Raw genomic sequence first — 25,444 nt, forward strand, 5'->3', positions numbered from 1 at the left:
TAGAGAACTTTTGTAAACATGAATTTAATTCGTCTGAAATACATTTAAAATATTCCTCAGCGCCCGAAATATATTCTTAAACTTTGCCGAAAATGTTCTATAAGGAAAGTGCGCTTCGAGCATATTTCGTATATATGAGAAATGCAAGTGCGCAATAGCATATTGGGAATGAATTCCAGAAATTATTTTTTAGCTTTGAAAATAATTCTTCTGAAGTGCACTTAAGTGTTGCTCAACCATGAAGCTTATTTTTTTTAATTGTACTTGTTTCTTGGGCCCTTATATGTACCGCAGAGTAGCGTTTAACTTGGCTAATATCTGCGTGCTACTTTTGTACGGCGCCATCAAGGCCGACATACCAAGAAAGGTTGACGAGTAGATGATATGGATATTCTTAAAACTGGCGACTCAGTGACGTCCGCCAGGGATGATGTCAGTTGCTACACGGCGCGCAATGCAATGCTATCGTTATATATCATTACGTTCGCACACGTGCGCACATGGCAGATGCTTTATCGGGTAATGGGGCTAGCAACCGGATACTTTCAGACTTTCAGCCTTAAAATGGAATGTCAGTTAACTCTTGCAAACTTTTCAAAGCTCGGCAGCAAGGAGCAAGAAAACGGTAACAAAGGTCCCTCATAAAATTATACCTTTATGATGATTAGCCTTTTCTGTTCCTTCTTAGCTAGCTTAGGTGTATATTTATTTTCCTAGAGTACTGTTAACTATGTTGAAGGTGCATTGTTTGTGTATATCTTTTCCTTTTGGAAAAGTGCATTCTACTAAATTATTCGCATACTTTCTAGTAGCATGAATAAAAGGTCATCAAAACATCACTAATGTTTGGAAACCGCTCTGTCAGTCTATTGTTGGAACATATTGAACCCTGCACAACAAGCCGAACTGAATGAAGTACATTTTTAATATATCTGAGATGTACTAGGCGGTATAAATGGTGTACTTTGATTTATTTATTGGAATGTGCAGCGTTTTATTAACAGTAAAATTTAATATATTCATTCTGCTTTTGTGATCATTTACACAAAATATACACAATTGGTGGAAATAAATACACGTTTGAAATACATTTTAGCTCGCTCTTTTTTTCTCTACGAGGTCCTGTGGTCAGTAACAACAACGGCGGGAGGACTGTGACCTCACAGTATGTTCTAGAAAAAACCTGAGCCATGACAGCGATAGTAGCTTTGCTGTAGGAAGTGGCTTAGTTGACAGAGTGAACTAGAATAAATACCGCGCGGATTAAGTGTGAACTTGGGTATCTTAGTCACTACGTAGCTGATATCACTGGGGGTCGGGAAGTCGACGACAACAGCTACAACCTTTTGTGCGTTAGCACTAAGGCTCTACGTTATACGAAAAGAATTTCTTGTATTTCTTTGAAGGCACCTAGATCCTCAGCAAAATATACAAAAGTGCAGCCAAACTACACCCCCTCTGAAATAATTTAACTCTACCGAATAGTGGAAAGGTGAATTTGGCTGGCAACTGTACGCTGGGACAATGCTGTTGGTGCAACGTTTTTGTAAACAGGAATAAGACCTAACTCTTATGCATAACTAAACTCAAAGCAGCCCGGTAGGCTTTACATGGGCACCATATCTCCGCTTTTCTTCACCGCACGAATATTAAAATTATGGAAGACACACACACACCAATTTAAGGAATTCAGTAGGAAGTTCGTCCATCGCAGCATATACTCCGTGCACCAAGGCGTGTTTCTCACGTGCTTTCGACTTCAATAATCCTGGTATTTTGGCATGTAAGTCTAGCATACCGCTGTTCCAAAAGCTGGGCTTTCCCACAAAAAAGAGATCTCATGGCAACCACACTTTCTTTCAAGAGATAAAAACCTAATATTAATATTGATTTGCAGTGTACGTTTCAATCATTTGTTGCGATATGACTAAAAGCGTAGGGTCGAGACATTTACTAGTGTGAATTATAATCCTCGTGTAACAGGCACACATGCTAACACAGCAAACGATAACTCTTCTTGGAGAATTCTTCGCGCTCTCCCTGCTTGCCATCATTATAGTCCCACCAGTGGAGCAATGAATTCAGAACACAGCGCTATATCATTTATCTCTTAAGGAACATAAGCGCTCTTAAAATTCGTAGGGCGTTACCGCTAAGGCTAACAGTCGCCGGTTTCTCCGATGTTCTTTAAAAATGTGACCTTGAATTGATGCCAAACGTTATGCGGTGGGCCAGAGCTTATATTAAGTATTGTGCCAAATGGGTTAATAGGCGAAACGTTTTTCTTATACTTTGTTTTAGTACGTGTGTGTGCCTGTTATGTGCAATACTCCGTTATTATGTGCTGTAATCATTAGGCTGTAACAAAAACAACCACTCAGTGGAGACTATTTACACTGCCTTTAATCAATTTAAAGCAATTTCGATATGGATTGCTACTAAAATGTTCAAATACTTGATACAAAATAATCAAAACAAACACCCTGTAATCTTCGTATTAGAAATACGCTCCCTGAATTCACTGAGCTCCAAGAAAAGACCTCTTACACCGCCATTTTTTTTCTCTGGCATCGCCTTCGCATAGCCTTAATGCGCATTCTAACAAAACATTAGCAGGATGTAACATCAGATTTCATTCCCTTGAATATTGTCTCGTGGCGGCAACAATGCCGTGATCACAAAAGAACACACAGCACTCTGTGTGTCCTGCACTGAAATTAACTTTTTTATTGAGCTGACTTGGGCCCTCAAAATAAGTGAACAAATCTGCTGTGGCGATAGCAGCAAACGTTTTCGCTGGACGTTGAATTACTCACTCCATCCCACTGGCAAACGCTCAATACTAGCACAACATAGAACATTGCAGAAAGCTAAACGAGTTGCCGCAATCTTCGAGACACATCTCGATGCATCTTGCGCGGCAAAGAAACTGATCAAAAATATACGCGTGGCATGAACAAAGAATACATTATTGATCCGCTTGCCATAATCAGAGTGATTTGACCGCATGCCGGCATAATGAACAAATAAAGATTTGAATGGATTGCGGCAATATGTTTTCTCTTCCTCTCTGCACAACGCTCTAAGTTCGACTCACTGTTTTCTGCAAAGACGATGGGCTGGGTTGGGGGGCTAATGTTCCAAAGTGAGTTAGGCTATGAGAGACGGCGTAGAGTTAGGCTATGAGAGACTCCGGAAATGTCGACAAACTGGGGTTCCTTAACGCGCACTGACATCACACAGCACACGGGTGACTTGCTCCCTCGCCTCCATTGAAAAGCGGCCGCCTAGGCCAGGATTTGGTCCCATCACTTTGGGAACAGTAGTAGTCGAGCGCCGTAATCATTGCCACCCCGGCGGGGCTACAGAGAAGAGTACAGCCATAAGGGTGTGTATAATGCTATAATGCTTGCCTGATTCTTAAATGCAAAGCTTTTCGCTCTTCGAGCTGACAGTGTTGAACAAGTAGTGCTATCACACAGTCGCAGCAGCAGCACAGCCCTCAGGAAGAAAACCAAGAACTTCTTATAAAACTATTTAATTTGGCTGACCATCGCTCACTGAGAAGTGTGCAACTCTGTGGTGGGGAAAGTAAAATATATCTGCTGACTAGTCAGCGAGGTACGGAGCGCCTCCTGCTTTCTACACCACTCAAAATAAATCAGGTAAGGGGAGCAAGGTGGTTTCCAATCATGAAACGAATGCCAACTCCAAAAATATACAAGTGTGTGTAAGCAGCCATGCATGCGGCTGCAGTCGTACGAAATAAATTACGGTGCATTCGTTTCACAAAGGCAGTGAGATATGTTCGTTACAGCGCCCCCGGGCATCCCCCAACTTACAGGATAATGCTTCGCAGCAACATCTCCGTCATAATAGCCCGACGTAACCCCAGCTGTGTGAAATTTTATCACGAACCTGTGAATAAGCACATTATTATGCAGGCAACGTGTTTTTAGTTTATTGTGACAATGACAAATCAATCTATTACCAAAAGTAATGCCTTAGTCTCCTATGAATTGATGATATAGAGAACGTTAGCTGCCCTAAAAGGAAGCGTATGTGCTAATACAATAGCAATAGCAATAAAGAAGCAGATACAATATTTTCTAAAATTAGCTGCCATCCTCAAGCGACATCGTTTACGTAGGCACGTGAAGTATATTATCAAACTGCATTTTGCTCTGCGACTGATTAGAAATTTAGCAGCTCTTCAAACCGGTCAAATGTGCATGACACACTGTGCATTCTAAAACACAATGTAATATTCATTTTGCAGTACGACGGCGAAGAGATTGAGAGCACTATTTACCAAGACATGGAGAAACAGGCGTCAGTGTCTATTATTGACGAGGGGATAGGCATCGAAGTGGTAAGAAGAAAAATGTGTTCTGTTTACGTATTAAACTTCACGCAAAACATGTTTGCTGCTTGCAAGCGCTTTACTGCATACAATTAGGGAGAGCTGACCAATAAGGCAGATTAAAATTTTTGTATTTTCTCTTAAGGCTGCCCGCTGACATGAGTATGATGAAATTTCGTTTTTTGTTTTATATTGAAAGAGATAGGAATACTTTTTATGGTGGTCGACGTCAGTATGTGAAAGATGGCTGGCCAAGATACATTGTTGGGCGAGTTGGTACTTATTCATTAATTATTTAAACAGCGCGAGCACGAAGACAAAGGACATGATAAAAGAAAGCCACAGTACAAGCACCGACTCACAACTATGCCTAAGCCCTTTACTCCAAGGCCCAGAAAAAAAAACAATCATGAAGAAAACGAAACAATCACGTGAAAAATCCCCTGGGTTCACCTGCTGAACAAAAAGTCACTCAAAAAAGACATCTCTTTGCTTGAAAGAGAAAGAAGAGTGTTGCTGACACACCTATTGTTCGTTGAAATAAAATATGATTCCACTATCTCTCTCGTCATCCTCTCTTTGTGGCGATACAAAATCATAACCTGGTCAAACTTAAGAGTGCACTTCTTCTCCTTCGTTATTTCACATGAATGGCAATGTGATACCAGAAAAGTTTTGTCCTCGCAGCTTTCCAAGTTGTTCCGGTGTTCATGTAGTCTCTTATTAATACATCGTCCTGTTTGTCTTATATAACAGGCTCCACAAGAGAGTGGAAGCCTGTACACAACACCTGTCTTGCATCCATCAAATGGGTCTCTACGTTTCACCCTAAATTCTTGCTTCTTCAATTCTTTTTTCCTTTGAATAGCCGGGAAAATCTTCTGAATCTTGAGCTGGGCGGTGAGAAGAAGAGGACGGTTGCGGTGGTACCGTATGTGCCCAGAATTTCACATGGCCTCAAAAATGTAGGCAAGAGGTATGGTGTTAACGTCGCTTGACCGCCCCGCTCAAGATGAAGAACATTTGCCCGCAGGTGTATCCAGCAGGTGTATCTAGTTACTGTGCTCATAGGTCGGCTTGACGACATGCTTGAATTTGGTGCTCTAATGCAATGATAACCTAATGATCCTAACGAAATCAAATACTTGACGATTTCGTTTCCAACTGCCAAATGTTTTCCCTATTTATCATTGCAACCTCGCCTCACCAAAACGATCGCTAGATTCAATAATTACTATGTTTACAATTGCATTGCAAGAGCCGCTACTGAAGCAATTAAACTGCAGGATAGCCGAAAATTATTTATTCAAAACATAATTAAACTTTGGTTTTCCCCTTATTAAAAGTTGTAGTTTCAGTGAATGCCAATGCAAAATTAAATTTTCAGAGCTTCACTGTTTATATTTCAACTTTGGAATTTTTTGTTTGTTTCTCTCGGGATTTGTGTCCCCAGTAGGACCAGTTCGCTTGCTGCCACTCGGCGTCTGCATAATAATATTTTTCGTCCTTATCCCTTGTTAGGAAGGTCTCATCAGCCCCGAGTTGCGGATTGAACCAGTTTCCGAGGATGTCCGGTCAAGAATTGATCTCATTCCTCATATGATACATGTAATTAATGCCGCAGAAGAACCTGAGAATGTAACCTACAATCATACATTTTGTAAGTCCCTCTATTGTCTTCTTCATTGAGAAACAATTTAAATCTAAGCAAAAACGTTCCCGGCTGTAAGTAGGGCGCCCCACGCACTCAGATGAGCGAAAATCTAAACTGTCGTTTTGGACAAGTGTAGTACATTAGGCAGTTCAGCCTGCTCTGAGATGCTCCACACTAAAGTCGAACATAATGGTGATGCAAAAGTAAGGGAAGCAGAGTTTCAGAGAATACCAGTTTTGCTACCCAATCAACTTATTGCTTTATTCTTATAGAGCAGCGAAATATACATTTTAAGAATATTTATGCTTCTCTATCTCTTGAAAAGAAAGAACATTCTGCAAGACAGTTGTAAACAAAATTTTTGAAGTTATTGTTTATCCTTTAAGCGTCAATGTATTACAATTGGAAGCCGAACTCATGAGAACTGAACGTATTCATGCGCAGTAAGTATCTCGTTGAGAAGATAAACATCCTCCTCACACATGCATGATAACAGGTAGTATGTTAGCTGAACTCGCTATGGTAAAAAAGTTCTGGCACTCTGTTTCTGGAATTCAACACTGCAAACTTATAGATAAAATATTACCGTGTATCGTCTTCCATGTTGGGTCAGCTTCAGTCTTGTCATACAAATATTACACCTCCCCAAATAGCAAATTTCACCCTAACCTGTGCTCAAGTTTTCGGACCCTTTTTGATGTGAATGAGGCAGGAATAATTACGGCTAATATCGCCATCTACCACTGCACATTTTGCTCTTTAATTGAGCGTACAATGTGTCGCGAAGTAGATGTAATTGGGTGCATAAACGGTTTCAACACTGCTTGGCGACTATTTTAGAGCCACCATACACCTGTATCGACGTTAGATTGCATCTCTTCGCTATAACAGGTGCTTTAGAAGAGAGCAGCTTGCTATGCGCTTTCAAAGCTGAAGCAAAATAGCGGGCAGATTTAATTGCGAGCAAGGTTGAACCAATGCTAAACTATCCACTATGCAGAGATGAGGGGACCGGCACGCATGCAATCTATTCTTAGACAAATCAATTTTTCCTTTTGCACGCATGTTCTCACAAATGAATAAAACTGTTTTGCAGCTGGTCCTCTCGCGATAACTGCTAGAAGCAGTGCAAACCCGCAAGGCGCACCAGAAAATGTGCAAGTCGAAATTGTCGTGATATCGGACACCTACCACAGCAAGTTTTTTAAGAACAAAACAAAACTGATAACCTACATCTGCCTGATTGTAAACACGGTAAGTTTGCAACGTTAACATGGAGTAGAGGCTGCTGTCGATGCAGTTGTATTGAAGTATGTAAAGTCTCATGGCAGTTTTGTACTAAGATGACAGTTAAAGTTCATAGATGCTCTATTTCAAGCTTTCCTATGAACTCAGGCATGTACTTTTCTGGTGAATGGCAAGTCCGGTCACCATAAAAGAACAATACAAATTATATTTCTGACCGAATCGGTCTCAGGCGATTGAAATATGCGACCTCCGAAGCCACTTCGTTAGCAGCACGTTTATAATTGGCGAGAAACTTGCGCTGAAGCATGGATGCATTCGTAATGAGAAGCAAAACATGCAGGTTTTGCTTTCCTGGTTTCACTCAATCTATTAGAAAACAAAATGAAAATGTGCATTTTAAGCAAACATCTTGTAACAGAGAACATCGACGGCTAAAACAAATAGTCAAATAATTAACCAAAGCCAGAAACCTTTCAAAAGAGGATATATTCAAAAGGGAAAAGGTAATGGGGTATTGAACAATTGGACACACTAACGCATGTTCATCACTGAGTGTCAAATAGGATAAAGAGTCTAAATAAGAGACTTGAGAAACGCATTGGAAGAAAATATAAACTTTGTCGACCCGCCTGGGTGGCGCGATGGTTACGGCGCTCGACTACTGTTCCCAAGGATGCGGGATCGAATCCCAGCCTCGGCGGTCGCTGTTCGATTGAGGTGAAAAGCAAAACGCCCGTGTGCTTTGCGATGTCAGTGCACGTTAAAAAACCCCAGGTGGTCGAAATTTCCGGAGTCTTCCACTGCGGTGTTTCTCATAGTCTGAGTCGCTTTGGGACTCTCATCATCGGCGCGCTGTTTTTCCTTCCGCTTTTCATTTGACATTCTTTATCCCGATAATCACTATTAGTCTAATTCTTGTCAATACCAACAACCAAACATAAAAAAACTCCCAATGTTTTCCTTAGACACGTAGTCTGTCAGCTCCTTTAAACTCTGTAATAACGAGTCCCTTATTTCCCTTGTTGATTGTAGACTACAAGGTTTATCTGTTTAATGAACTATCTCTTGTATTATTAACTCGTGGACCTTTATGTTTATTTTCATCTCAATCGAAGAAAAGCGTCACTTTTTACAAACTTTGGGACTGATTTCCTTAAAAGGTGCTTCATAAGATTTTTGGCATAAACCTTACCGACAGATAAAGGATGAAAACATTTATTGAGATTAAACCATAAGTGACGTTTATGAGAAAAAATACTGGAAGCGCACAATATCTGCCTCCTTTATTAAGCCAAGAAAATGCAGAAAATGCTTAAATATGGGCACTAATAAAGGTAAATAAAAGAACAACCCTTCTGCGATAACATAAGTTAGAATCTGATGATCTGTATGCTTTTTCACTTGATTTAAAAATATTTAAATGCAAGCATCTTTTGCGTTTAACGAAAATATTGAAAGGCGCTTACGTGAAGAATTTTTTTTTACAAAATAATATGGCAAACCAGTACATTACAATCGACAATTGCCCCATTTTTTTCAAGAGAGAGCGGTGATTGTCGCTTTCGGGGTCTGAGACGTTTGCGTGGTATGAGCCGGGAGCATGCCGAACCGTATGTACGAACGTGCTACAACCCGGGGCGTAAAGGCTGTCTTGCGCCGCGTGCCACATATTCATTTGGGGTTAGGGTTTACATCAATGCTATAGATGGGGATTTGGGAAAAGTGATTGCTGCTTTGGCAACGTACAGGTATTACCTACGAGGCAAAAAGGAGGTGCTGAAACCTCATGACTGTGTCTTGACCTCACATGGGTACAACACCAGGAGAGGTATATATATACAACACGAAGACGCCAACTATCGTAGTTTACACAATCGCAGCAAATATTTAAATGCAGATTTAATCATGCAGAAAAATATAAATTTTATGATACGAACAGACCTTTTTCTAACCGCGCAAATAACAGCAAATGAACGTAACAATAAATAGTTATATTTCATGTGCGACGCAACTATTTCACTCAAAACAAAAATACGAATGTATGCGTTTATAACTACTAAGAATAATACTGTTTTGTTCAACATCTATTAGAAATAGGTTAACATTAACAAACACCATAGTTTGATACTTAATTGCTTGTGTTCCGTATAAAACAATTATTTTACGGGTACACATACTTTGTCTCAAAAGATGTTTGCAGCACTACTAAAACCAGAGGCACCTCGATTCAATCAGGATCACGCGCACTACAATTGGCAATTGTGCTCCAACGCACCTCTCACCCCCGAATTGGTGGGGGTGACAGTAGAAACACAATTCTCTATTTTAGCACGCGGGGGCGAGAGGAATTTTGGAGCACAATTGCAAGGGCTTCTCTGCCTTCCCCATTGGTAGAGATATCTTGTTAGATGAAATGTATAAACGTAACAATTGAACAGTTGAAATCGATACATTTTATTCTTGTTTAGCAGCTAAGACGACCACGCGGGAGCCAGCCACAAATCTTCAGTCGGCATGGTTGGTTTCACTGGACGACAACCTGTGCTTTGAGCCTTGCCTTTCTCGCATATCAGGAATGTCGAGCTGAAAAAGTTAAAGAGCACTGCAGAATCTGCATTGGAATGAGGCGAAGGCGTGGATGCGGCTGTTGGTTGCTTCTGGTCTCTTTGTAGTTGCTTCTAGTTGCTTAATTCACTTCATAATTAGCCATTTTAGTCTTTGATACTCTGAAATTGCGCGCCAATCCCTTCCTATGCCCTTCTTTGGCCCTACGTCTTGTTGCGTGACGTCATATTCTTGACGTTACAATAAATCACTTCTTGTTTACCCCTTTCAGAGTTCGGTACTTTCAAATTGCGTTCCAATCCTCCCTTCCTCTGCCCATTTTTGACTCGAGTTCAGATTGCATGACATCACGTCCTTGACGTCACCTTAATTTACTGATTTAATAACTGTTTTAGTATCTGATACATTCAAAAGGTAGCGCCGAGCCATTGGCTAATGAGACCATTTTGCGTTTACATTTTTGCCTGTAAATAATTCCCTAATTAACTCATTGGACTAATAATTTTTAAGACACAACATTGCGTCACCCTTCATCGATTGACCCCACTAATTAACCTCTACCACTTCTCAGTTACAACTGCTGTTGACAGTATTTTGCGTGTTCTGCCTCTAATTAATTACCTAAGTAACATATTGATCTTATTTTTTGCAGACCCAACATTACGCACGTTTCTATCAATTGACATCACTAATTAATATCTACCTCTTCTAAATTACTCACTACTGCTGCTGACAACTAAAAATTGTTTGCCTGTAAATATTTACCTAATTAACTTATTGGCCTAATTATTTTTGGCACCAAAATTACGTCACCCTCTATCGATTCATACCAGTCGTTAACCTCTAACCTTTTCAATTACTCACAACTGCTGCGGACACGATTTTGTTGATGCGGTCTGCGGACAGAAATCTCTGAACATACCGTAGTAATGTTTTCGCATTAAAACAAATACATCAGACCGAAGGCCCTTTTAGTTTGGACTAGACATGCTCCTCGTTCAGTGATTTTGCAAATTTACCGCTGGCAGCAGGCGGCCAAAGTAGCCCGACGTACACGGGTGGGCAAGCGAAAATAATCATGTTTTGTTATTAGAAGAAGCACCCTTTGCAGGGTCACTGCGTTCAGTTCGGTAGTTCAATATAACAGAACACCGCTCCAATACTTTTGTATGGGGTTTTCAAGGGAATATTTTTAGAGTTCTATATACGCAGAAATTTGATATATCTATGCTCAATACATCCGACATCGAGTGCATTAATCATCACAAAACACAAAGCTTTTTTGTGTGCGTCTTTAACCTTATTTTCTTTTAAACTGAGATTTCACAATGCGCCGGTATTCAACGGCCCTATAATGAGAAAGCACTCAAGTAAGTGATGATTGCGGCAATCTTAAATATGATCTATGCGTGGTTGCTTACCTGCACCGCGTTATATAAGCGCAGGAGTAGCCTTCGAGGCCAAAGTAGATTCAAGGGTCCAGATCGTTTGACTGTCCACTCGTTCCAATTGCCATAACCTTTCTCCCCGTTTGGGGCTCGTGTTTGTTCCGCTCGCTTACCCTACCAAACGTCTCTATCCCAACCTCCCGTAGAAGTAAGGACGGTTGTGTCTAGGCGATTAGAAGCTGCTTTGCGCCACTTAAGTTCATCATCACCACCCCTAACTTTGCCGAGTAAATCAGTTGTTACTTGAACAGAACAATTTCTGTCCCCCACAAACTGGGCAGCCGGGAGAGAAAGCTTTTCGTTTTTTGTTAATATCGGTAAATATTCAGATAAGTAATTAATACAACACGCCCACCTAGCAACTGCACATTAAATTTTATCAATTTCAACTTCTGCGTGACAACTACTATTTTTAGCGTACTTGTAACCGATACCTAATCGAACGGCTTGAGGAGCATTCAATGAGAGATACGATTGCTGCTTCAGGTAAACATTAGGCTGAGCGCAACACGTGACCCGAAGATACAGCTTCTTCTGACAGGTGTTGAAGTGAGCGTGGTGAGTGGCATCGCCTTCTCTTGTAAACTTATTTTGGCGTCATAAACTTAACGAGCGTGCGTGCCGTCTTGCCGCCTCCTGTTATATAGGACGAGCCTTACATGCTCCAAAAAGGAGATATATTTAATGCCGAAGATACTGTACAAGCTCTTGGAAGGTATGCTTTTCAGGAGAAGGTACGATTAGGTAATCCTGACACGCTGTTTTTGTTAACTGGGTAAGTATTTTTGTTTAATTTGGCCACTTAACATCTTGATATCATACCTGACTTACACAGGAAAAGTATCACATGAACTTTTTTGCTATTTGACAGTCGCGATGCTTATGGAAAACGAGGAGGAAGAGAAGATAGATCACTTAGAGGTGAGTTATTCTGCCTTTCCGAGAAAAATGTGCATTTCAACAAAGAGGTGTTTACGCCGTTGTTTTTTTTTCTTCAGCTGCAAATAAGACGTGTACGACTATTTCCGCATATTATTCTAAAATAGGCTCCTATATATTTTTAAGATGCGCCACCAGTTTTATTCAGGATATGCCTTCTTTTTGGTATTTCCTGTGTTTGGTTTACTCGTTATTGAAAGTTTTTCCTCATTTAAGAGCCCAAACAAATTTACTACTGTTTTCCCGTGGACACCGTCATGAACAGTATGCATTTCTGGGCGGCGTTCAGCTATATAACACTCTACACGCTTCTTGGCCATTTCGACTTTTGGCTATATTTAATTTGGTGCCATTTCATAACGAAAATTGGTGATTGCACAGATTCGTGGAAGTAAACAAAGACGTACGTGCCCTCAACGCATCTTATATCAAAGACCAACTAAATCATATGAGAATAGTAGACTACTTACTACTGCACCTTAAAATTAGCGTTCGATTAGCGTTCGAGATACGCTTCTTTGAGCTCTGCTCCGTTTGCGGCCTAGTGGTTTTCGCTAATTCTAAAGAGGATGAAGGCGTTTTATGGTGTCCTTACTTCAGTTAGTGTAAAGCTGTTACGCTGCAGCATGTTAATCATGGATGACCAAACTTTTGACTGAGCTGAGCGGTAGCGAATTTGGGCCGATCTTTCGACGGTGATCTGAATAGCACTTATCGCCACTATTGACCGTGCTCTAATCAAAAATGATTTTTAGGTAAAAGGTGGCGCATCTATAACGCCGACAAAATGCGAGCTTTTCTGAAGCCATTTATACCGATCACTGCCTTTTTAAAGAATAGTGTAACATCTTTCTGGATTGCAAATTGATAGTTTTAGTTTATTTCGGCAACGTAAGAATAAAGGGATGGCGCACCGGTACCTCTGAGTCGAATCGACTAACTCGCTGTCAAAGAGAAAAGCCTTAAAACGGCACGCCAAAGCTATTCTCGAAAACATTATAACAGAACTTCGGAGGAAACTGCTTCAGTAAACTATAAACATATACTTCTTAAAACTCTTATTTGGCTGTCAAAAACTGAATGCTGTTGCAACGGGAGGGTTCCAAAAAGCAAGTGGAAAAGCCTTTTACTATTCGAACATTGGTAATGTTTGTCATTCGGCTATGAACAGGCAAGAAACGTTGTGTCCACATTATTACCCTACTCAGCGTCGATCTTATGCTTGCCAGGTGTTCTCTTTGTTTTGCCCTTACCCTAATGTGCACATACAGTGGAAATATGTAGGTGCGGACTATAAAATTTCAGTGAAGTAATGTTTTTCAACAGTGCCGAGCAGGAAGAGCGATTTAGTAAATCAAGTAGGGCTTCCGATGGCGACCACGTCAGTTAAAACCAAACAATATTTCATCGCTGCATTGGTAGCTAAAATGTACCGGTTTGTACATTCTTAACAAATTTTATTGTTTTTCGATGAGCCCAATTTTCTTGTTATAGCTAAAAACAAGAATGTCCTCAAAATATAGTGGCATTCACTCTTCTGTACCATTAGCTGTTGTTCAAGCGATATATAAACCTCAAAATAACTAATATCGCGTACTGAAATCCTCATGAGACTTATTTATCGTTGCTTTCCTTAATGGTTAAGGAAAGGTATCGTATTATTGACTACCAGCATTTAGAAATAAAACACAAACTGTATTAAGTGACACCTGCACCTTACGTCTCATAGGCTATACGTTTAATATTGAGAGAAAGCGGAAACCGCCGTCTACTAACTACACGACAATTACCGGTCACCAAAGCGACAGACATTGCAATATTAAGGAGATTTGCGAACAGGAACTTATATGTTGTATTCAGAATCCAATGACATTCCAGCCTTACGTACGCGTTGCCTCGTCTACGCTTCCTTCGCCATTCCCTTTCCTCTTAAACTTGAGGCCTCTGCGACAGCTGATACTCCATCCTCACAGGCACAACCCTGCTCTCTCAGCCTTTCTCTGCAGGGCATTTTCTCTATGGTGTAGACAGTCCGTGTATTTTTTTCTGTATCGATTGCAATCTGATGCACGCAGCTATCAAGACTCGTCTGCACACATCCAAGCGCCGTTACACTGTGGCGACGAGCCCGTAAGTTTATGACTGACGTAGAGACGATGCGCCATGGTGGTCTTTAAATCAAGCCACCACCAGATTTGGCTGTGTCCACTTATTACAGCATCTACCAACTTTCCCCTGCCAACTGCTGCAAGCCTGTAATCTTAGCGTTTAAACATCGTCTAAAAATGTAACATAGCCCATTGACCATTAACCGACTTTTATCGTAGACAATGTTACAGGCTACCGGCTTCTTTCCACAATGTGCCACTCAATGCTAAAATTATTTTTTCAGGTCTTGGTTATGACAATGGCATCTGTAGTGATTGGTTTGTTGCTTTGGGAGAGGACAAAGCTGGAACATTCAGCGGAACGGACACTTTTGCGCATGAGGTTGGCCATTTGTAAGTTTTAGTTCAATATGTGACATTTTTTTCAACCAAACATGTGCGGCTTTTCGCGAAAATGTATTTAACCTGGTGGCATCTCGTGCTTTCTGTTCTCTGGACAAAAAATGATTGCATTCAACTAAACCATATTATCGCAGTAATGTCGAATAAACAATGCCGACAAAGCTGAGGCTGTAATATGTATTTGTTCGATTTCAACGTCTCTATACAAATACAAATATACAAATACAAAAACACGAAAGAAAACACTCACTGTATTCAGACTAACAAAGTAGCCTGGCGCCACCCTACAACAAATCCTCTCAAGATGCAATCGTAGTACGCATAAAGCTGAATGTTTGCTCTGTTCACTCGAAGAATGTACTACACTTTGAATTGCGTGCTAAATGTCGCATTAGCAATTAGAATTTGAAGTTTATTCTCCTGAGAATTTTTTAGCGCAAAAAAAAAAAAAACCGTACTGACCATTTGGTACTTAGCACTGCAGACTTGTATGTTAAGACATAAAATTTAGGTTCATAATTGTATATCTGCGTGAACTGCGTCTGAAGATCTTTCAAAAAGCTATGACTAGCTAGCAAAATATGAACTCTCAGGTACTATTGATAAAATTTGCTTTCTTTAAACAACCGTAACAAAACCTATATTGACAATACTTTCTAATTAAAACGTGCAAATATGTCTAATCCTGTAGTTGAAACAAGTTGGGGATAATTTAAGCTTCGCATTTAAGAATGGAACGCGCTAGCGTTATCGAGCAACTTGCTATACTCATTTTTATTTAATAATCCCTCCGGGACGTAGAAGCGCTGCCAGCCACCTTGCCGAAATGCGCGGGCCTCAAGTTGCAGTCGTAGTCCGTTGCCGATCATTGCCGATCCGAGCCGGCGCGATGAAGATGCCATGCCCTGTCTATGTTATTCCGTGCGCCACACGCATGATGGCGCTACGTGAAGAGGAAGTAAAGCGGAAAAGTAATTTGCCACTCGCTTAACTGCATGTTCTGTAATTCTGTAATTTACATGCTCATAATTATTAATATACGCCAGAATACACTTCTCTAAGGGACACTTCTGAGACAACACCGCAATCAATAGACGCGCCTTTGTCAATTTTAAACCAACTAGCTGGCAAAGCGGAGTGGTTAACGTGCTCGTCTCGCACCCCGGAGGTCCACGTTCGATTCCTCAGGTGGGCAGTTTTCCTAATAGTTTTTATTTATTAATGCTTCTGGGATTTTTCGCTCACGGCCAACGCCGGACGACGCGGGACGGCGGCCGCCGTCGACGACACCGACTTTTCTGTGACACGGGGCCCTTAACCGCTGTCGCGTTAAAACGTGAAAATATGTTAATCCTGTAGTTGAAACAAGTTGGGGATAATTGATATAGCGTAACAAAATAATATGAACCCTAAGCTCAAGCTTATAAAGGTAAGAATTCGGTAGTGAAGATTATTGCAGCCGGTAACGGACAGTGGATCAGAGATTCATCGAGGGATGCAATAACTTTTTGTCTTTCCCATGCTAGAAAGGCAAATTCTCATATGCTAGAGAAGCACGCTTACTAATTAGATTTCAAAGCTTTTTTGGTGATATAACTTCGCAATTTCCTGGAGTGTATCTTTCAAACTGCTTTGACCAGCTCGGTATTTAAAAGGTGTGAGAACTGCTAAACATGTATCTTAGATTATATATAGTCAAATACACATTTGGTCGAAGCAATTCTTTTATTGGTGCACAGTTGAAATCGAAGAAAAGTCGGGCGGAAATTATCACTCACTTTTTTGCAGGCTGGGAGCGTCCCACGATGGGCAGCCACCTGACCGCAGGTATCCTGGGAGACCGGGTGCTGAGCACTGCCCGATCACACATGGATACCTCATGAGCTACGTGAAGCTGGGTCCTGTAAGCCACCACTACTCCCCCTGCAGCCTCGCCCAGATGAAATACATTGTCACGTGAGTTCAGGCGATAATCCTTGGCACCTTAGCATTATGTGTATATTCGAAGATATAGAGGGATTGTTTTTTCAGCTGTGTTGGGTGCTTTTCATTTAGCACTTCAAAGCAGCAATGCGTGTGAGATGTTAGTGTACATTAGCAACCAATAATCATTAAGAATATTCTTTTCGTGTCTTCGGCTGACGGCGCTAGTGGAGTTTTCTGTGCACTCCTGCATAGCCTCCGAGACTTTTATCAGTATCGGAGGATATCCTACGTCCCTACTAATAGTGTGCAGAGCTAGGGCTAACTAGAGACGCCAGCGCATGCTACTAAATGTTGCTATTGTGGCGGTGTTGGTTTGTCAGGCACTCCAACAGTCAAAGACACCATTAGTTCTCTACAGAGAAGGCACACGTTACCAATGCATCAAATGAAGACGCTAAAATCTATATTTCATTAGTACTTCGGGAACAACAATTAAGAAAAGTTTTGACACCGGCAAACCTAAGCAGACAAAGGGAATGCGCGTGACTCCTCCCTGGGTTTCTGCGGGCCTTAGGAGCACCACAGCCGGGTCTAGAAGACACGAATAAGTCGAGAGCAATGTTAAGGAGGAGGTTCAAGGAGTCCATTAAGATGGATAGCGGTGGCCGAATAAGGTATGCGGAGAACTGGAGGGCTGTGTGATATCGTGACACGCAATGTTGTATATTTATGATGATTGTTTTTTATTTGAGGAGTCGAACATCAGGTATAGAAAAAGGAAGCGGGGAATAGAAGGAAGTTAAAAGAACAGGTTTAAACAGGTCGCCCTTAAAATATCGCATAAGTTGCCGATAAAATGATAGTTTAGCATCCAGCTCCTGTAGTCACAGTCGTGGTTTCACCGCAGGCCTACTTTCTGTATGTAGCACTCTCTCACGGATGCCGTAGCTCTGCAGGTCCACAATAGGTGCCTCATATTCCACAGTTCGGGTGAAGCACCGCAATGAGGGCACTTTTCGGTCACTTGAAACCGTTCATCACGCCATAGATGAAGCACAGAAGGGGTCAGTGCCGCTCCTGCCCAAATTCCCGAATACAGTGCACAGATACCTCCTCCTCTCTAGTGAGATTACGGGGGAGAGGGTACGAACACAGAGGAATTAGAGCGCGTGTTCGTTGAAGCAAAGCTTTTTTCTCGGAATTTAGAGACAGAAACGTATCTGAGGAAAGCGGGGAGTTGTCGGGATGTCTGATGTGTGAATGTGCGTCATTTTATTCACATGGATATTTTGTAGATCGTGAGTATGGCCTCGAATCCAGTTATACGCAAAGGAGAGGGGTATTTTTTGCACAGCTGGTGAATGGTTTGTGCAATGTTGAATGCGCACCGAACAGCCAAAAGCTGCTTAAGCCGGCTAGGGAGTCAAATATGAACAGTATCAAATATGGGTTCGAGTGGGAGGGACTAATTGCTTTGTGTGTCGTCTGAAGCTCCAATGCAAGCGGGTGCATGTATCCACGCTAAACACTGCGCGAGAGGTAAAATGAGGATGGGAGGGCCTGTACACGGTAACTCCCTGCAGAACTGTGAGTGATGCACCGGTGTATATAACGCACCCTGGAGGCAAATGCGCGGCTATTATCGGTGGCAAAGCAGTGGAGGTATTGTCTTTTAGTTGACAGTACGACCAAGAAGGAAGGGTGTGCAAGCCATGGAGCTAAAGCGAAATTTTGAGTATTCTGCTTACCTCACGCTGGTCGATGAATTCAGCTGATGTTTCAAGTTGAGTGGACACTTTCAGAACGGGCATTGGTTTGGGACGAGGGAGATAGGTTACAGTGCGCATAGCATCACGATTGATAGCTTCAAGGGAACGTCCCATTGACTACGGCTGAGGCGCTGAAATTATGCCTGGTACCCTATCCGCGGCTGAAGGATAGAACTTCTTTGGATGGAGATCTTTTTTAGCGCCGAGCTTGCGTCCAATTGGCTTTCCAATAAGCCTTTCAGCTTTTGCTTGAAAATGTCCCAGGATAATGTCTTACACGTGCGTCTCGAACCAGACATGCGCTGCTCCCGTCAGGTAGAAAATGACGCTGGCGAGCAAAACAGTAGCGTCCCAAGGATTGTGCTTGCTTACCCGCTCATACATGAAGGACCAGTGATCAAGATCGGCTTCATCGGTGCCGCAAAAAAGTGCCCGTTCCACGATCATGTGTTATGACAATGGCAGGGCGCTGTTGCCGCTGTGGATGGTTATGTATCAGGTGGCATAGTTAGAGAATCAAGCTGGCACCTACTTCGAAGCTGCCTGTTTTGGACCCGGGTTAATTTCACCCCGCACACTCCATCAAACTGTTAAGGGGCGTTTCCGGGAGAAGTCTCTCCCTTAGTAGTAAGGAGCCCCTCAGAGACAACATGCACAACCCGCAGTGGCGTCAGCTTCAGCGTGGTCGTTCTTTCAACCAGCATGGAAAACATCGTCGTGTTGCGGCATATTCGGCTACACTCGTAACAATATCAGCGATTAGCATTAACGCGCATGCTCGCCATATAATAGTTATCTTGAAGATAAGTAGCGCATTAAAAACTATTTTATGGACTTCACCAATTCCGTCAAACGGTTGGATTATGTAGTACCTGTACCATTAGTTCATCAACCTGTCTGTACCTTGCGGGCTGCTTTTTGATTGAGGCAAAAAACAATGCACTCATGCCCTGTGCGATATCAGTGCACTTGAAAGTATTCCGAGAATTAAAGCATGCCTAAACCTAGTGATGCAAGTGGAAGTTGCGGGAGGCATGTTTATCCATGGTTTGACATTTTGAATTTGGAAGAAGCTCAAGCTTCGTCATTAGAGTAAGCGCGATAGACACCACCACTTGTTCAATCCGCAATTTTTTCATATTGAACAATTATAAGGACGCGGGATCGAATCCTGGCCTCGGCGGCAGCTTTTCGATGGAGGCGAAAAGTAAGGCGCCCGTGTGCTGTGCGATGTCAGTGCACGTTAAAGAACCCCAGGTGGTCGAAATTTCCGGAGTCCTCCACTACGGCGTCTCTCATAGCCTGAGTTGCTTCGGGACGTTAAACCCCACAAACCAACCAACCAACCAACCAACCTATTTTTCGTTACCTTAGATTTTGCGGAAAAGAAGGCGAAGTATAAATTTGAGAGGACGCCACAGAATAATGGACACCTACACTTAATCAGGTCAAAGTCACACATCCCTTTTGAAGGTCAAGCTGCCGAACAGGTTGAGCTTGGCCGGAATTTGGCACAGTGCAGCTTTCGAAGAAAGAGCTCCTGGCGCTGAATAATTTCCGAAGCCCTCCATGTGGCGTGGCTCAAAACTGCAATCGCTTCTAGAATTTCAATCATGTAAACTAAAAAATAAATCAAATAATCTGTTCATATAAATGTCGTCAAAAAACGTTTGGGGCGGTGTCCAGATTATATGTTATATTCCTTTTTGTGGGTTAATGTATACGATTATATATATGCAGAATAACGATGACAACCGCTGCAAGGGGTTTTCAATTAAAAGCCAGACTCTATCACAACAAAAATGATCAGGCTGCATTATGCCCTAATTGTATGCTTCTTCGAGACATATTTGGAAACATGACCTCTAAAATTGACGAAAGGGCTTAGAAAGCAAGGTTCCTCTTTCACTACTATTTTTATACGCCTTTCCGTTGAGATCCTTTTTTCTTCTGCAGCGCAGTCCCTCCTCTAGAATGCAGCTTATAAAGGACACTTTTGATTGCCATTTTCTTTTTTAAGAACCTAAAATGGTGACTAAAGGCTGCCAATTCATCTTTCGGTACGTCTGTAAAACATAATAGCAATTTTAGATGACCTTCTGTGACATATGCTGCACCCTATCATTTCTAAAATCGCACAACACTTCGCTGCCTATATTTTCCCACTGCGCTCAAACCTTCCTTCCTTATGCACGGCCGCTCTTCTGCACAATATGTTTAATGGCGGAATAAAATCCGCTATCTGAGACGGCAGCAAGACTGTCTCTCTTAGGAGCTCTGACTTTTAACTTATATTCACGTTTGAAATTCTGCGCAGTCGCTCACTCTACGGTGCAGTCATTTTTTCTGTTCTTGTTCTTCATGATTTTCGCAGACAACGGGGCCCTTCCTGTTGGAAAGTAACCGCGACGCCGACATATAACGTTACGAAGAAATACCCTGGGATGGTGGTGTCGGCTGAGATGTACTGTGAGAGAAAGCTTCCCACAAAGAAAAATGTCGTTCCCGAGCCAGTAAGAAGCTGCCCAATCTTCCACCAACTCTTCTAGACATTCGTTGTACTATGTAGCCGAATGTTACACGGAGAAATGGCTTGCTTGCTTTTCAGACAAACTGGTTCATAAGCACATGCATGATACGATGCTTATATAATGAAAATGATGAGACGGCTCCTAATCGACACGATTCATACCAAGATTTTGATGCACTGGAATACACTCCCTGTGGAGAAGGCCAGGTACAGCGCCATTTTAAATGCCTTTCTGAGAATTCTTGAACGTTACACTAGCTCAAAAAACAACTAGCATCCCAGCAGGCACGCAGCCATCTTGAATATCTATATATTTATGTGTTATGTAAATATGTGTGGGCATGTATGTATTTGTGTATGTATTATGTATGTATGTGTGTTATCGTTTGTGTATGCATGAATGTACATACGTATACTATATCGAAGAAAAGTGCTGCAAATTCGACGCCGCGGACATGTTCCTTCGCTGTCAGGCGACGAAGGTCATTTTTGCTCCCTGAAACGCAAAGAACTACCAAACTACTTTTCGAATTGAACCGTCGCAAACGTTTGCGACAAGAACAAGTGCAAATCCCTATCAAGCTGTACAAGCAGCCCGAAAAGACCTAAGAAAGGAAAACATGACATTTAAACATTATTGCTGAAAAAAAACAAAAACAAAGCATTCACAAAATGCACAACAGAACACTCCTAAAAATCAAATATATATGGCCACTTGAATGTGTAAGCTCGATGAAACCGTATTTTTGTAGCTTATTGCATATTTTGATATCCTACCATTATACTGTTATCTTGGATCAATAATTTGAAACCTTATCACTCATGCTACTACACTTATTAGAAGCTTTTCCGGAACTCCACTCCACCTGATACGGTTCTATTTTTTCTTTCTCATTTTACAGCACTACCTTCTGCATAAGGAATTAACCTCATGCTGTAATGTTTCGTTGTTGCAAGGTACATTGTAAACAAAATAATAATATTATATTCAAATACTTTATCGGTCATCTGACAATCACCGGCTTGTAGGACACTCAGTACAACTACAGGAAGTAGCAATCAGTGGCTATGGGTAAATTTAGAGGCAAGCTAGACGAACGGAGCCCTGATTGTAGCTTTCTATTCATGTACGCATTTTCCAATTCGCTCCGGCGTAGCAGGCACGTCAAGCGAACAACCGACGCTCGAATGGCATTGCAAAACTTCTAAAGATACATATACGCTCATAGTAAGTGTTAAAAGTGCTTGGGAGTTTCCAAGTGCATCCTTTCGCAGATGTAGGGGTGGTAATGGGCATGACAATAAATGTTTTAACTGTAATGATTGCGCCTCAACTTACCAGTGGCACTCTCTGAATCACGCCAGGAGGGTCACGGCGGCAATTATTGTTATTGGCTTCATCCCAACTATTGTACTTTGCCTAATTACACTTCAAAATAATGCTCTTTAGTACCATGGCCTTATGTTAATTCACGCTGATGACTCTCTATTTAAGGCACCTACAGCCCTAAAACACAGATAACACGCTATAAAGCGCTAAAACAGATAAGGCTGATGTTGCAGATGTGGAATAGCGGTAACGATTTCATTAATATTGCGATGGCGTGCCTCAGAATGGCTGGTGCACATCTACGATTACAGTGCACACCTTTGTATGCATTGAGGGCCTGAGGATTAGCTAAGAAGAAATAATAGTCGTGAATAAATACTTTTTCAATTTTTTTTTTTGTGTTGTACGCTCTTAGAGTCCATCGTAGCGCCGCCAGTGAAAGATCGCCCAAACTGCTAGCAAAAATTAAGTGTACCTTGTACCGTATAGAAGGAGTTTTACGGCCATCCCAAGCAGCAGAGTGAAATTATGCATCACGAACAGAAAGCACGCACAAGAAGGAACATACATCATCGCAATATTTGGCCACATTCTTAAGCACTCTTCTTGCCCTTCCAAATGTCACGCAACAGCAAAGCAGCAGAAATCAAATGCATTAGAAAAAAGGAAGAGATGAGAGGCGTCTGATAGATACTGTCAAAGAGTTGGTGTACCGGTGCTTGACGCTACCCAAGAGTGCAATGGACTTTACTGACAACAAAGGAATATCACTGCCGCAAACCAATGTGGGAGGGCAGCCGAGGCTAATATACAGGGGAAGGTAGTCACTGAAAGTTAATCGAATGCTAAAGCGCTTAAAGCACAGAAAGTTGCAGATTCGAATTGTGCTCTCCACCTTTAAGAATACCAGCCACTCACGATAGCATCCTCTCAAGAAGAGAATATAGCTAGAAAGAATGAGCATATAGCGCACAGCACGTAGAAGCAAAATGCGATAATCATGAAGCGGGATGGCCATCGATCTAACATTGTTTTGAATGTATGACCAAGTACCATACCAACATATGACTAATGCCAGCACTAATTCAACGCCTGACAACGCACTTGTTCAATATTTCTAGGGTCATATTTCATAAAATATATAAAAGATAGAAAGAAAAAAGTTTTCAGTTTTTGTCAATGCGGTACGTAGCCACAAATACAGTAATTATAGTGACATTTTGTTTTTTTGCACAGGTATGCATTCAAGGACAGTGTGTTGCGGACCCCAAAAAGCGCAAGAAGGACAGAACTTGAATGTTTAAACGAAATAAAACTGTTGTTTTTCTGTTATGTCTTTTTTCTTGTCAGTGACGCCGCAAGGAGACAGAAAGCATTGACAAAATAAAGGAATACTTCTGATAAGGCAACTAATAACTATACGCTCAAATGACAAAGGACTCCGGCGCTTTCACTACATTAAAAAAATTCACAATGGCTTAGCTGTGGTTAAGCCTAGGAGATTGCGAACGCTCTTCACATTGTTCCTGTGTCTCCGTAGCTCGCTGTCGCTTCCTGGCTTCACACTTGCGAGCCGCCTTCTCCCTCTGCTTCTCAGACGCCATGACGAACGGTCTTAAAAGCGCTGAAATGAATGCTTTATACATCGCAGCCTCCCCTCCTCTACTTACCGAAGAGAGAAGAGAGGCGAAGTGTCTCCAATGGAAGACAACACCACCTGTTAGACCACAACGCACCTAGTGGGAAAAGCGCGAAACGGCTGGCGTGGCTGCTGCCACGCTACGCTGAAGAGTCGGCTTGGTAGCGCAGCTTTCGTGCTGGTAAGACGTCAATAGTCACGTGGTGTAAAGCGTAACTACCGGATCATACTACGCTGAAGGCTCCAGACTTGACGTAGTATTGCTTTTGCAATAAAACAATATTTCCTTCAATGCAAATGCCTTATGGCATGGCTAAGCGTTTTCTAGCATGGCATGGCTAAGCCTATTCTAGTTTAGAATAAAAGCCTTTGTCCGCACTTAAGAGACTGAAGATTACAATCCTCAAAAAGGTCACATATGATTTGGTATGAGGCTACTGTGTGACAATAAATGGAGTTATGCCACTGCAACTATTTGAAGTGGAGGCAATCAAAATTGAAGTGTCGGATTTAAGATACAACACTTCCCTTTTTCCAGTTTTCCTGTTTCTCCTAAGGGAGATATTTAGGTCCTCGCGCAGTCGGCTATGTTCCAAAAAAGGGCAAGCGCGACATAAACCGCGTAGTAGTGGAGGGGGAACAGAATTTTCAGAGTCTAGTGAGCATCAGGAAATCATCGGTATTTGTTAACCTGATCAAGGTTTCAACAAACTAGCCCATGTATTGTGTTGCACCTATCGATCCGAACGTTTCTCCTGAGCGTGCTGGATGAACAATTTAGCGTCTTACCTCGATGAGGTCTATTGGGTACTCTAAGCACCAGAAATGCAAAGAATAGGGCACGACACCGCACAAGGGATGCCTTACTCACGCTGGTTGATGTTACAGGCCGCTATCACCTGGGTGGCCTGCTCAGGGCTTCTAGGAACCGACCTGCTGCCGCCTACCTACTTGCGTCCTACTTTGCCGCCTACGACTCGCCTGACACCAACTTTGGAAGAAAACCGTTTCTTTGTCTGGCAACCCGGAACTGCATCACAATTCGAAGCGGCTGGAGCGCAGCTTAAAAGCCATCCCCACCCCGGCCACTTCGGGCACGATACCGCACGAGGGATGCCTTACTCACACTGGTTGACGTTACAGGTTAGTTATCTGAATAACGCGACCTGTGTTAAGAGCAGTAATTACTGTCTTTTTACGGTGTCGTGCCCACTAGAGATGAATGATGTGTTGAAGCGAGTGTTAGCGTCTTTGTCTGGTTTTTACTTTGCTTTGTGTGAAATTCTGCTCATGCTCGCCTGTGACATGGAAGCAAACCCTGGACCAATGAATAAAACTGAAGCTGAAGCCTTTGCTGAGGCTCTTGAAACTATTAGTAAACTTGAGGAAGGATATAGTTCACTATTGGATGAATTCAAAATTGTCAAAGAAAAACAAGCAGCAGCAGAAAATGAAGTGAAACTACTGAGTAGTAAAGTGGCGGCTTTGGAAGCAACCCTTGCCTCGCACGCTACTACGGACGA

At 42.0% G+C, this 25,444-nt stretch overlaps 1 protein-coding gene across 1 annotated transcript; it reads left to right on the plus strand.

The window, feature by feature from the left end:
* The first annotated feature begins 7,132 nt into the window (after positions 1 to 7,132).
* LOC146173980 (A disintegrin and metalloproteinase with thrombospondin motifs like) lies at positions 7,133 to 23,600 on the plus strand. The gene is made up of 8 exons (XM_084583872.1): positions 7,133 to 7,271; positions 11,765 to 11,836; positions 11,926 to 12,053; positions 12,150 to 12,199; positions 14,610 to 14,718; positions 16,516 to 16,683; positions 20,797 to 21,159; positions 23,519 to 23,600. Exons 3-7 carry the CDS (start codon positions 11,938 to 11,940, stop codon positions 20,969 to 20,971), a joined length of 618 nt encoding a protein of 205 aa, XP_084439998.1. The 5' UTR covers positions 7,133 to 7,271; positions 11,765 to 11,836; positions 11,926 to 11,937; the 3' UTR covers positions 20,972 to 21,159; positions 23,519 to 23,600.
* Positions 23,601 to 25,444: the final 1,844 nt, after the last annotated feature.

The sequence above is a fragment of the Amblyomma maculatum genome, chromosome 11 (genome assembly GCF_055883805.1).
Source record: "Amblyomma maculatum isolate TAMU_Amacu chromosome 11, ASM5588380v1, whole genome shotgun sequence".
Lineage (NCBI taxonomy): Eukaryota > Metazoa > Arthropoda > Arachnida > Ixodida > Ixodidae > Amblyomma > Amblyomma maculatum.

What these genes read in the sequence shown, in the direction of transcription:
- LOC146173980 (XM_084583872.1), top strand. Translation starts at nt 11,938, where the DNA reads ATGCTCCAAAAAGGAGATATATTTAATGCCGAAGATACTGTACAAGCT. An exon ending in GCGCATGAGGTTGGCCATTT is followed by an intron (nt 14,719 to 16,515) that starts GTAAGTTTTAGT and finishes ACTTTTTTGCAG; the next exon opens with GCTGGGAGCGTCCCACGATG. An exon ending in CAGATGAAATACATTGTCAC is followed by an intron (nt 16,684 to 20,796) that starts GTGAGTTCAGGC and finishes TGATTTTCGCAG; the next exon opens with ACAACGGGGCCCTTCCTGTT.